This window comes from Rhinatrema bivittatum, chromosome 3, assembly GCF_901001135.1.
Source record: "Rhinatrema bivittatum chromosome 3, aRhiBiv1.1, whole genome shotgun sequence".
NCBI classification, from domain to species: domain Eukaryota; kingdom Metazoa; phylum Chordata; class Amphibia; order Gymnophiona; family Rhinatrematidae; genus Rhinatrema; species Rhinatrema bivittatum.
The window spans coordinates 58,920,404-58,933,125 of NC_042617.1; the positions used below are offsets into that span (position 1 = coordinate 58,920,404).

Here is a 12,722-nt window from a genome sequence, read left to right on the forward strand (position 1 = left end):
TGGTTCTTCGCAGTGTGCTCCCCATCTATTCAGGCTGGCGTCTGTAGTGAGCAGGGTCCAGGTTGGGGAGGACATTTTTGACCCCCGGCTCGTGTGGCCGGGCTGCAACCACCACCGTAGCTGATTCCGCACTCTGGCTGGTAGAGGTAGGTGTATGGTGTAGTTCTGTGATCGTGGGCTCCACCGGGATAGGAGGGCACGTTGTAATGATCTCATATGAGCCCGTGCCCATGGTACCACCTCCAGAGTGGATGCCATGAGGCCGAGGACCTGTAGATAATCCCAAGCTGTGGGCCTGGAGGTGCTCAGCAGAGCCTGCAAATGATTCCGGAGTTTTGATCTCCTCTTGGAGGTCAGGCTGACTTTGTCTTCCTGGGTGTCAAATCGGACTCCTAGGTATTCCAGCGACTGTGAAGGCTGTAGGGAACTCTTGTTCATGTTGACTACCCATCCTAGGCTTTCCAGAAGAGATATGACTCTGTTGGTTGACCGGTGGCTCTCCTCCGGTGACCTTGCCCTGATCAGCCAATCGTCTAGGTAGGGATGGATGAGAATTCCTTCCTTCCTGAGGGACGCCGCCACCACCACTATTACCTTGGTAAAGGTTCGCGGTGCGGTGGCTAACCTGAAGGGTAACGCCCGGAACTGAATGTGTTGGTTCAGGACTTTGAAGCGCAAGTAGCGCTGGTGATCCCGATGGATTGGGATATGCAGGTAGGCCTCTGATAGATCCAGGGATGTGAGGTACTCCCCTGGCTGTATTGCGCTTCGGACTGATCGCAGAGTTTCCATGTGAAATCTTGGGACACTTAAGTGCCGGTTGACTGACTTGAGGTCCAGGACAGGTCTGAAGGTGCCCCCCTTCTTGGGGACAATGAAATAAATGGAATAATGTCCAGAATTTATCTCCCGTGCAGGTACTGGGATTATGGCTTTTAGGGACAGGAGCCTCCGCAAGGTAGCTTCCAGTGCCACCCTCTTGAGGGGTGAACAAGGAGATTCCACAAACTTGTCCAGAGGGGGATGAAGGAAGTCCAAGTAATACCCCTCTCGGATGATGGCGAGGACCCACTGGTCCGAAGTAATCTTGACCCATCGGTGGTAGAATAGGGTTAGCCTGCCCCCTATGGTTTCGTCCCCCAGATGGGTCGGCTGATTCTCATTGTGGGGTGCGGCCGGGACCTGAACCCGAGCCCGTTCCCCTCTTGTTGTGCCTGGTCCGAAAGGACTGGTTCCTGGTCTGAGAACGAGGTGCTTGGTAGCGGGTCCTGTAGGGGTTGAAGCTTTGAGAGCCTCTACCTCTGGATGGCCTAGGAAGAGGGCGCTGGTTTCTCCTTGACCTGTCTTCTGGTAGACGGGGTAATGGAGAGGCACCCCACTTGTTAGCCAAGTTCTCGAGGTCGCTGCCGAACAGGAGAGATCCCTTAAAAGGCATTCTTGTGAGGTGTGCCTTGGAGGAGGAGTCGGCCGACCAATTTCGTAGCCAGAGCTGTCTCCTGGCTGCCACTGAGGATAACACTCCCTTGGCTGCCGTACGAACTAAGTCGGAGGCAGCGTCCGTGAGGAACGAGAGAGCTGATTCCATTTCTTCACTCGGGGTATTGTTCCTGGCTTGTGACAGACAGGAACGCGTCACCACGGTGCAGCAGTTCGCGATTCGTAGGGACATGGCTGCCAACTCAAAGGCTTGTCTTAGGATGGCGTCCAGGCGCCGGTCGTGCGCATCCTTGAGGGCCGCCCCTCCCTCCACTGGAATGGTGGTGCGCTTCACAATTGCGCAGACTATGGCGTCTACCTTGGGGCACGCCAGCAGCTCCTTAGTTGCCGGGTCCAGGGGGTACATGCTGGACAGGGCCCGACCCCCTTTGAATGAGGCCTCCGGTGCATTCCACTCCAGATCGATTAACTGCTGTGCTGCTTGGAGGAGGGGAAAATGGTGAGCCGTTTGACGAAGACCCTCTAGCAGGGGGTTCATTCTAGATTCCCCTGGGGTGCCCTGGCCCGGGATAGCCAACTCCGACAGGCATTGAGAGACTAGGTCTGGGAGATCCTCCTTGAGGAAGAAGTGTCTCATGGTTCAATACGACTCTATCCCCGAGGGAGGTTCACCCTGCTCGGGAAGCTCACCTTCTTCCTCAGAGCAGTCTGAATCCCTATAAGTGGGGCTTCCGGGTGGCGAGTGGCCGTGCCTAGGCCTGGAGGGTCCAGGGGCAGGGTCATCTGGTACGTATGGGTCCGTTCGGGGAGCAGACTGCATTTGGACAAAGGCATGAATCTCCTTGAATAATTCCACCCAGGAAAGTGAAGCAGAGTCTAGCCTCAGGGGCACCAGGTCTCTAGGGTTCCCCGCTGCTCACTTCGGCCTACTAGTTCTGGGGTGTTCCCTGAGGAACTGGCCACTAATCTAGGCTGGGATCGGCCCTGACCTGGAACACCCAAGGCCTCCTCACATTGGGCACATAGGGAGTCTGCTTCCTCGCTCTGTGTGGCTCCGAGGTGGCATGCTGAGCAGAGGCCTAGAGCTCGTATGCCCGATTCTGGAGGCGCCAACTCTGTGGACGCCTGGGCTCTCATACGCTCCAATGCGTATATTATCGCTATGCGCCCTGTAAATGCGCGAAAGCTGTGCGCCTATCAATGAGCGCCTGTCAGCGTGCGCCTTTAAATGTGCGCCTATCGGCGTGCGCGTAGCAACGCTATCAATGTGCGCCCAGCTACGTGCGCCTAACAACGCGCGCCGAATGTGCGCCTAACTGCGTGCTCGTAACAACGTGCGCGTAACAACGTGCGCCTAACAATGGCGAGCAGGCAGGCAAAATGGCGGGCTGCCACGGAGGCCGACCCCGCTAATCCTCGTTCTCCGGAGACCCAGCAACGATGTCGCCTTACCTGATCTTCGGCGCTTCCCGGTTGCGACCCGGGCGGTCTCCGGCTGCGGGGGGAGAAGGTGATTACCTTCACCACCGTGCTTGAGGAAGTGCACCCGCTGCCTCTAAGCCGCGCCCGAACTCGTCTTGCTCGGGGGCTAAGTCCTCACCGCGAACGGATCGCGATCGAGGCTGCCTCTATGCCGCGCCCGAGCCCTTCTCAATCGGGGGCTAGGTCCCTGCCGCGATTCGGCCACCGGACCGAGGCTCTTACCTCCGAGGGACCACGGAAATCACCTCGGGAAATTCAACTGGGGGAGGGACCTGAGGGTATCACCGCAGGAGTGCGGGGCTCGATCTTCAGGTAGGATTCTTCTACGAATTTAGTCGGTAAGATTTGGAAGAACGCTCAGCGAGCGTTAGGTAGCTCCAAACTGCTTTGGAGATGGAAATTACTGAGTTGCTGCACTTCCTGTGGGGGTATATGTACCCCGTGCTGACGTCAGATCCGTCTCAAACTGCTAGCACGAGCACACTATACCCACTTGTTTTGAGTCCATCTGCTACACGCTAGGAAAGCCTCATTTACTGTCCTCCAGGAGCACTCGATAAAAACTGCTCACCTCTAATTGAATATATTATGAACAACATCTCCCTCAACAAACCAATAATCATACTTGGTGACTTCAACATACATTTCAACTTACCAACTCACTCAAAAACCTGCCAAACTATCATTGATGCACTCTCAACTCTATATCTAGAACAAATAATCCAATCTCCAACTCATAAAGCAGGCCACACAATTGACCTCATTTTTGTCAACACTGAAATCTGGAAATCATTCTCTACCCACACCACAGAGATACCCTGGTCCGACCACCATCTAATCCAAGCTAACTTACATATCAACCTCAATATTAAACCTCCTCAAATCACCCCAAACAAAATATCCTACCGTCCACCATTCAACATAGAACTTTTACAAAAAACTCTTCAATCCGAATTAAACAACATCAATATATCTAACTCCGAAAATGCTACCTCATCATGGCTAAACATCACAAAACAAGTTGCAGACAACATCAATCCCATTATTACAAAGACTAAACAACAACCCAAACACAACAACCAATGGTATAACGAAAATATCAGAACTGCCAAACGCATACTCAGAAAAAAAGAAAGAGAATGGTGAAAAACCAAAAATACTACCACACTAAATAATTATCGGAACAACTTAGCTCAATATAAAAATATCATCAACAATGCGAAAAAGGAATTCTTCTCCAACAAAATCTCCAAATTTCATCATAACCCCAGAATGTTATTCGCAATAGTTCAGAAACTTACCAAAACCACCCAAGAGTCTTCATGCACCAAACATGGAAGTGATGACTTTGCTGATTTCTTCAACAACAAAATATCTCATCTAATCCAATTCAACATAACCAACAACAACCAGAACACCAAACTTAACAACAAGATAGCCTCATCATGGTCAAACTTTGACACTGCCACCACCATTGAAATTCAATCTATAATAAATAAAATGAACCCCTCCAGCCATCCATTAGACAACATCCCAATAACAACCCTCAAATCAATTGAACCTACCATATCAAAAACCATCACCAAAATTGTCAATTTATCACTGACCGAAGGCAACTACCCCAAATGCCTCAAATCTGCTGTCATCAAACCAATCCTTAAAAAGAACAACCTAGATCCGGAAATCCTTTCTAACTACCGTCCCATATCAAACCTTTCGTTCAAAGCCAAAACCATTGAAAAAGTCGTACACACTCAACTAGATGACTATCTGGAGACAAACAGCATCCTACCTCCATCCCAATATGGTTTAGAAAAAACCTAAACACAGAATCTCTCCTCATCTCTCTAAATGACATTATTATAAGAGGCTTTGACAAAGGTGAAAAATACTTGCTCATTCTTCTTGACCTTTCAGCTGCCTTCAACACAGTGAACCACAATATACTATTGGAGTGACTATCCCAAATTGGTTTAACTGGCAATACCTTATGTTGGTTTTCTTCCTATTTATCTGATCGAACATACCAAGTATTAATCAACAACAACCTATCAAAAATAATCAACCTCAACACCGGAGTCCCTCAACGATCAGCTTTATCAGCCACCCTTTTCAACATATACCTTATCCCCATTTGCCAACTACTAAAAGAATATGAAATCACACACTTCCTCTATGCTGACATTCAGCTCCTCATTCCCATACAAAATTCAATTTAAGACACCTACAAGAAAACCTCAGAACTACTTATCTCAATCAAACATCTCCTAAATTCCCTGAAACTCATAATTAAACTTTGACAAAACTGAAATAATACTCATGGATAAAAAACCTAATCCAACTCCGCCACCCCTGACAATACTTGCCAAACAAATGATAACTATACTCCCTACCACCCACACCAGGAACCTCGGAGTTATCATTGATAAAGAACTTTCTTTCAAGAACCACATAACAAATAAAACTAAAGAAGGATACCACAGACTCCTAACCCTAAGACACCTGAAACCATTTCTCAACCCCTATGATTTCAGAACTGTACTTCAACTTCTTATCTTCTCCACCTTCGACTATTGCAACTCCTTACTAATTGGAATACCTTTTTCATCCCTCAAACCACTCAAAATACTGCAGAACTCAGCCGCCAGAGTCCTAACTGGAACAAAAAGAAATGAACACATAACACCAATATTGACCTCACTTCACTGGCTCCCTATTACTGCATGTATTGCTTACAAATCAATGACCATAATCCACAAAATTCTAAACAATGATTATCAAGGTCTTAACACCCTAAACATAATCCCTCAAAATCCTCCAAGAAACCTATGCTCTAATAACTCAGGCTACCTAAACATTCCCCCTATCAAAGATGCACATCTGGCAACCACAAGAGAAAGAGCCTTTTCAATTACTTCACCTAAACTTTGGAACACCCTACCTAAATTCCTGAGAACCCAACACGACCTAAAAATATTCAAAAAGGACCTAAAAACACTAATGTTCCGCAAATTCTACACTGACCCTTCAGACGTCTGATCATTCCAACTCTCAACTGAACTCTCAGTTATAAACCTCTTAATACATTCTCTTCACCCTGAACTGCATACCCTCCTCTTCCAACCTAATAATGCTCTCTGGACTTGATATGCTTATTTCTGATATTGTTCAAATTGTTTTTTATTGTTGCACAACTGCTAAGAAAATGTATAACGTTCACATTGTTTTTTCTGTTACACAACTGCTAAGGAAAATGTATATTTTTGTAAACCGTTATGATGGCTCTACCGAATGACGGTATATAAAACTCAATAAATAAATAAATAAACCGCAGACGACATCCATCTATCTACCTGTTCTCTGTATAACTTCCAGGTTGAAACCCACCTGCGCAGCGCTGGTTGCTGCGCAGGTGGGTTCTGAGCAAGTAAGTTCCAAACTCCTCGGGGGTCAGGCTGATGATAAACTAATGCCACCCTAAGAACTGCCGTAAACTGGTACTTACTACTTAGTGAGTGGAACCCCATCCGCGTGCACTAGTAGGTGAAGACCCCTGGTAGGCCTGCTTGCTAAGTAGAAATTCAAGTTCCGCAACAGGCGAGTGACTTGAGATTGCACCTGTCTCAAGCATAATGGGGTGCCTTCCCCTCCTGGTCAATTTTTGAATGGTGAATTAAGATAAACACTGCCCCACTTCCGATGTGGACGTTCTGCATAAGTAGACCATTGTGATTAGCATCGTTTTTGGATATGGCCACCAACTCGCTCACCCTTTACCCCGAAAAAGGCCAAGGAGAAGGCTGCCCTAAAAGAGACCAACCTCAAAATTGAATTTGAGCACGGCCTACAGCACCTGCCACAAGCGTATAAGCAATTCATGCATGATGGGCTTTCTTAAATCCTTCCTTGGCCCAACTTTCGCCCCTACCCCACTAGCAATTTTTTTTTTTTTTATCATAAACGCCCTGGTTGGGTCCCCCCACTCTTGTGCCTTCATGAAAGTGGCAAATCCTGCAAGATGGTTACTGATCCCCTGGACAACCCCCCCCCCCCCCCCCACCATCCTTCACCCTTGCAATATATTGAACAATAATGTTAGCCGGTACAGGGCCCTGCACCCATCCTAATCCACCAAAGAATGAGTGCACCCAATCGTATCCCCAATGATAGGCTGCCCACGTTGTAGGGGCTAATGCTCCCCGCAACAGGTCCCTGGTGATCACATCCCAATCCTCTATGGGAACTCCAGGACCATCGTAGTCTCCACATCTGCAATTGGTACCTGTTTGCGAAATGAATCCCATTTAGCACGAGGGAGCATCTACCATACCATTATTATGCCAGGCACATGCTGTGCCCCAATAGTCATATTAAAGCGCAAACACTGCAGAACTATTTCCCTACTCAAATCCACCATTTTAGGATATTTTGCAGAGTGCCTATTGATGATCTCAACTACCGCCCGATTGTTACACCAAAAGATTATTCTCTTATTGGCAAGTCTAACACTCACCACTAATGTGACCAATATGGGAAATAATGTTCTTTGTCAGGCTCCCTTTTCTCCATACTGAAGGCAATGGCTCAGCACACCATGAGCCCTGGCAATATACCCCAAATCCCCAACCTCCTGATATGGCTTAATTAATGATCTCTCCCTTAGACTGTAAACCCTCTCTGTGGCAGGCACCTAATCTGTAGCTGAATTATAATTCACCTTGAGCATGGGTTTGGGAAAGTAATTAAAACCAAGCTATATGTACTTGGCCCATTACCTACTAAAATTCTTAAAAAAAACAAACAAAAAAACCCCCCAACCTGGGAATGTATTTGTTATGGTTGATTAACAGTTTGTTATGTCTCATAATGCTCTTTGTACTGGAACATTCCTTGTTGCATCAATTAATAAAACCAAAATGTAACACCTTGCCCTATTATGGCTGTGATTCACAGTCTCTTTTCCCTTTCTATGATTATTGGGGGGGAGATAACTTTGTGAGTGAGGTCTTATGTTTCAACTCAATTAAGTCTCTCTAGAGATTATGTAATATATACAATTTGGTAAAATCTTAAAATGAATGACAAATTCATGTTCAAAGTTTAGGGATCTGCCAGTATTTTAAAATTAGTTTTATCTTTCTTGCTTTTTTTCACTTCAGAATTAAAGATTATACCCAAGCTTACTGGCATATATTCCATTTTAAAATATTTTAGTTTAAATTATGCAATTTAGATCTGTACCTTTTTTTCCCCAAAATAGATGTAGTCCAATCATTTGAGATGTTTTAATTTACAAAACTACCAAAACTGAAAATAATTACAAATGAAAATGTTTTAACAAATTTTTGTATTTTACTGTGTTTCAACAGATAACATTTCTTCAAGCTTTACTGGAACTGTGCATAATTTTAATCTAACTGCATAAATTTCAATTTAAGTGTTAGAGGATTCAAATTAACCCGAGCCATTTTAAGTGTTAACACTTCTCATTTCAGTATACTGGTTAAAACAGCAAGCATTCTCTTTTTCACCAGAGCCTATGCAATTCCCAGCCTCAGCATTCCTGCACTATGATGGGCATAAGACTTGACCACGTCTTGCAAGCTGCAACATTAGTGCATATCTGTGTAATACACCCAGGAAACATATGAAAAAAAAGACTCCTCAGCTTGGAAGAGAGAGATTTATAAAATCATGAGTGAAGTGAAACAAATAGGGGCAGATTTTCAAAGGGGTATGCGCGTACCCCCTGAAAACCTGCCCCAAGCTCCCCCTGCGCACACCGAGTCTATGTTGAATAGGCTCGGTGGCGCTCGCAAGCCCCGGGACGTGCATAAGTCCTGGGGCTTTCTTGGGGGGGCGTGTCATGGCAGCACTTCTTCCTGGGGCCGCAGGTGTGGTTCCGGCCCAGGGGCATGGCTGAGGCCACCAAAATTGCTCCCGGGCTGGGGAATTGCGCGCCAGCCGGCTGGCCAGTGCGTGCAAGTTACGCTTGCCTCAGGCAGGTGTAACTTTTCTAACAAAGGTTGGGGGGGGGGGGGGGTTAGATAGGGCTGGGGGAGTGGGTTAGGGAGGGGAAGGGGTGTGTGTGTGTGTGGGGGGGGGGGGGGTGGTGGAAGGAAAATTCCCTCCGAGGCCACTCTGATTTCAGAGCGGCCTCAGAGGTAACGGAGGCAGGCTGCGCGGCTCGGTGCATGCAGGCTGCCTATTTTGGGCAGCCATGCATGCGCCGACCTCGGATTTTAAAGGATACGTGCGTATCTAGTAAAATCCGGCGTACTTTTGTTTGCGCCTAGTGCGTGAACAAAAGTACGCGCGGGCGTAGTTTTAAAAATCTACCCCATAGGGGTAGGGAATAGCATAAAACTATCAGATTTAATTAAAGAATTTTTTTCAAACAAGTTCCAGTTACGCTATAGAATTTGTTTCAGAGTATGTGGTCAAGGACTCTAGCATTGCTGAGTTTTAAAAAATTGACAAGTTCATATGCATAAGCTAGGTAGACCTGGGGAAAAGCCACTGCTTATACCTGGAGTGGGCAACAAGGAATGGATCTAATTTTTGGGATATGCCACATATGCCCTAGAAATCCTGGCTGGTCACTTTCTGAGACAAGATGCTGGGCTCTATGGACCATTGCTCTAACTCAGCATGGTACTTATGTCCTTATATCATCTTCCATGCACCCAGGTTGTTTTTTTTTAAACAAACACTAGCAATGCACTATAAAGTAGTCAGGTTTGGGGTGCAAAGAAAGGAAGTTCTAATATATAGAATCAAACAGGACTTCTCCAGCCTTGATATTACACATGTAAGTATGGCATACTAATGCTGCTCTTCCTCTGGTTTTATGTCCTTCCTACTAACTGCTTGGGATTAAGGAGGGAGGATTCCTGCTAAACGTTAGCATTATAGCATTTTTCATTATTGATAGTCAATATTCTCTTGATTTTCAATAAATTAAAATTAACAAAAAAGTGGATATGATGGCTAGTATGTATCTTTATTAATTATTTAACCTTTTTGCCAGAACATTTTAGGAACAAATCCAAAATAAAAACTGCTAAACACACTAAATTACCAACTCTTTAACCTTGGCCTGTATATTAACAAAGGTGCACGGACCACTACTCCCAAAATACAAGTAGGATGCACACAAATAATTCATCATGAATCATTTAATGATTTAGAAGTTAGGGTGCCCAGTGAACAGTACAATGTTGTGGTGGTGACTTTGGTGAAACTATAGCGCCATTTTCTTTGGATCCATTTCAATCCCAGTGGGTTATTCTGTCCTTCACGGGAAGGATACTCCAGTGGGGCGACTTCACATCCCTGGCAAGCCAGTTGAAGTCATCCACATCACTCCAGTTATTTTTGTTCCTGTCCAAGCCTGAGATCTCGAAGTCCCGGTCCATGCCTTCATAGCTCCAGGTGAAGGGGGCAAACTGGATGCCGCTGCAGTCCTCGATGATGGCCCGGCTGGTCACATGCAAGTAGACCTTAGTGTCGCGGGTGTTGTGGGTGCGCAGCTGCTGGCAGGGGAAGGCGAAGACGCAGCCGCTGCAGCGGTCCACAAACACGGAGGTGGCAACGGGCCCACAGAGGACGCGGGAGTCGTGCACGCCACGGATGTGCAGGGTGCTCGGGCTACCCCGCAGCTTCACTGTGCAGTTCCGGAGCTCGCTCAAGAGTACGTCCTTCCGCTCCACCTCCCCTGCTCCCTTCACCAGCGACTGGCGCTCCAGGCCGCTAAGGCCGCTGACGCCGGGCGGGAAGGCGGTGGGAGGATCCGGGGTGAGCTCTGCGGCCGCCAGGCCGGGGGAGTCCAAGAGGGGCGCGGCGGGTGCAGCGGCTTCTTTCTTGCGGCTCTTGAAGGCGAATTTCTTCTTGGGCTGGAGCTGGTCGCGGCCCTCGCTCAGGGCTCCCTGCAGCTTCTGCAGCGCCTCCTGCGCCTGCCGCACGTCGTAGGACGGCAGGAACCGCACGCTGTCACTGAGGAACTTCTGCAGGCGCTGCAGGCGCAGGGCCGCCTCGTCCAGAGCCGGGGGACCATCCTCCGGCGGCACAAGCAGCTGCTCAATGGCTGCCCGCTCTTCCTGGAAGCTGCGCTGGAAGAAATCGCTCTGCTCCTCGGTCACCGCCTGGTCGCGCTTCTCTTGCTTCCTTCGCTCCCGTTGCTGCTGCCGCTCCTGGTCCCGTCTCTGCAGCCACTCCGGGAGCGGGCCCGGCCCCGAAGTTGACTCCAGTGCACTCCCCTTCCACACCGGCATCTCCATCCTCCTCTGCTCCCTGACTGCCGGAAAATGCGAGGGACGGGCCGGAAACTGAGGCGCCCCGAACAGCGCCTTTCATTGGCTTAACCCCACGCAGGCGCTGTGCATTCCCACCCTTTGGATTGGCTGACGGATTCCCCGAGCCACGCAGAGGTGAGCGTTGATTGGAAAAGAGGTGGTGAGGAGGGTGTCAAAGGTCACAGCGGGGGGGTGTTTCCAATCTTAAAGGGCCAGCTGCAAATCGTCTTCTGGTGAGTTTCCTCTCCGCTGTTATTTCTGCGTTTTCCTGCTGTAGGAAAAGGTTAAACTGGCTGTAGCCGCTTCTTACCCCGTGAAATGTAAACATATAACAAACCCGAGGCGGGGGAAGCTGCTTGCCCACCTCCCCTTTAAGACATTGAAGGGAACTAGAAGTTCGTCAACTGACTCATTTAAATATTTGCCTTTGGGTGTGAAAGGCTTCCCGAGCCATCACGGCCCTTAGGCGTGAGGGCAGGGCTGGGAAGGCTGGAGCTGGGCTCCCCGAGTTTTTCTTTCGCGGTGCGGCCTTCCGGCAGGGTTAGTAAGATCTCGAGCGGGAAATCAAATGGGAACGTGGAGTTCGCTCTTTTCTTGTGCGAGTGGTGACTCATCTCGGGGATGAGGCGATGGTCTGGCCTCAAAAGCGCAGACAAGCTGTGCTTTAAAGTGTTTTCATTTGTGTTTTAAACATCTATTTTGTTGTTGTAACGTATCCCTGTGGGTGAAACGAGTAAATGTGAAAAGGTTACTTATAATTAAACAGAATCTGTACTCTGGCTTTGCCACATTTTTTTTCTACCTGGATGGTGCCCTTTGAACAATCATATAACGTAACGTTTTCAGATTTATTATATGAGAAAATTGTGGCCCGGGGCAGTGCTGTCTGCTGCTGTGCAGAAGACCTGCTTGCCAGAGGCTAAGGATAGGATACCGTGTAGAGGCAGCATTCTCAGCCTCTGGGAGAGATCCCTAGCCAATTGGGTGTTATAAATAGGGATTATGGTTTTAGGTTTTAACCCATAAACTCCGATTTAAAAAAAAAAGTGTTTATTAGATAAACACTGTAACAACGCCCTTTCCCCCAGTACTCTCACCCCTCTTTTGCCTATCCTGCATTCTCCTGTGTTCGCGTACCTTTGCCATGCTAATGACGCCTCACCTGCACAAATGTATGTATCTAGTGCAACAGGAAAAGGTAACTGGCTTTCAAGAACACCAATAAATGCTGATTTTTAGTACCCCCAGGAACCCCTAGTTAGCTGGAAAATAAATCCCTAAAATCAGAAGCTTTAGTTATAAAATCGGTCAGAAGAAAAACTCAGATAAGGTCATGGTACCATAGCCAAATAAAGACCAGTTGAGTTGGAAATACAAAAGGAGCAGGAAGAAACTGGTGGTCCAGGAAAATAAAGCAAATGGATTAACTGGTTAGTTTTGCATTTGCAACCAGCACTTAAAATTAAATTGAACACATAAAACAAATTATTAAACAAACCAGTCAAATGA

The 12,722-nt window shown here is 47.5% G+C and overlaps 1 protein-coding gene across 1 annotated transcript; it reads right to left on the minus strand.

The window, feature by feature from the left end:
• Positions 1-9,897: 9,897 nt before the first annotated feature.
• Positions 9,898-11,295, minus strand: TBCC (tubulin folding cofactor C). The gene has a single exon (XM_029593305.1). It carries the CDS (start codon positions 11,196-11,198, stop codon positions 10,191-10,193), a length of 1,008 nt encoding a protein of 335 aa, XP_029449165.1. The 5' UTR covers positions 11,199-11,295; the 3' UTR covers positions 9,898-10,190.
• Between the last annotated feature and the right edge of the window lie 1,427 nt (positions 11,296-12,722).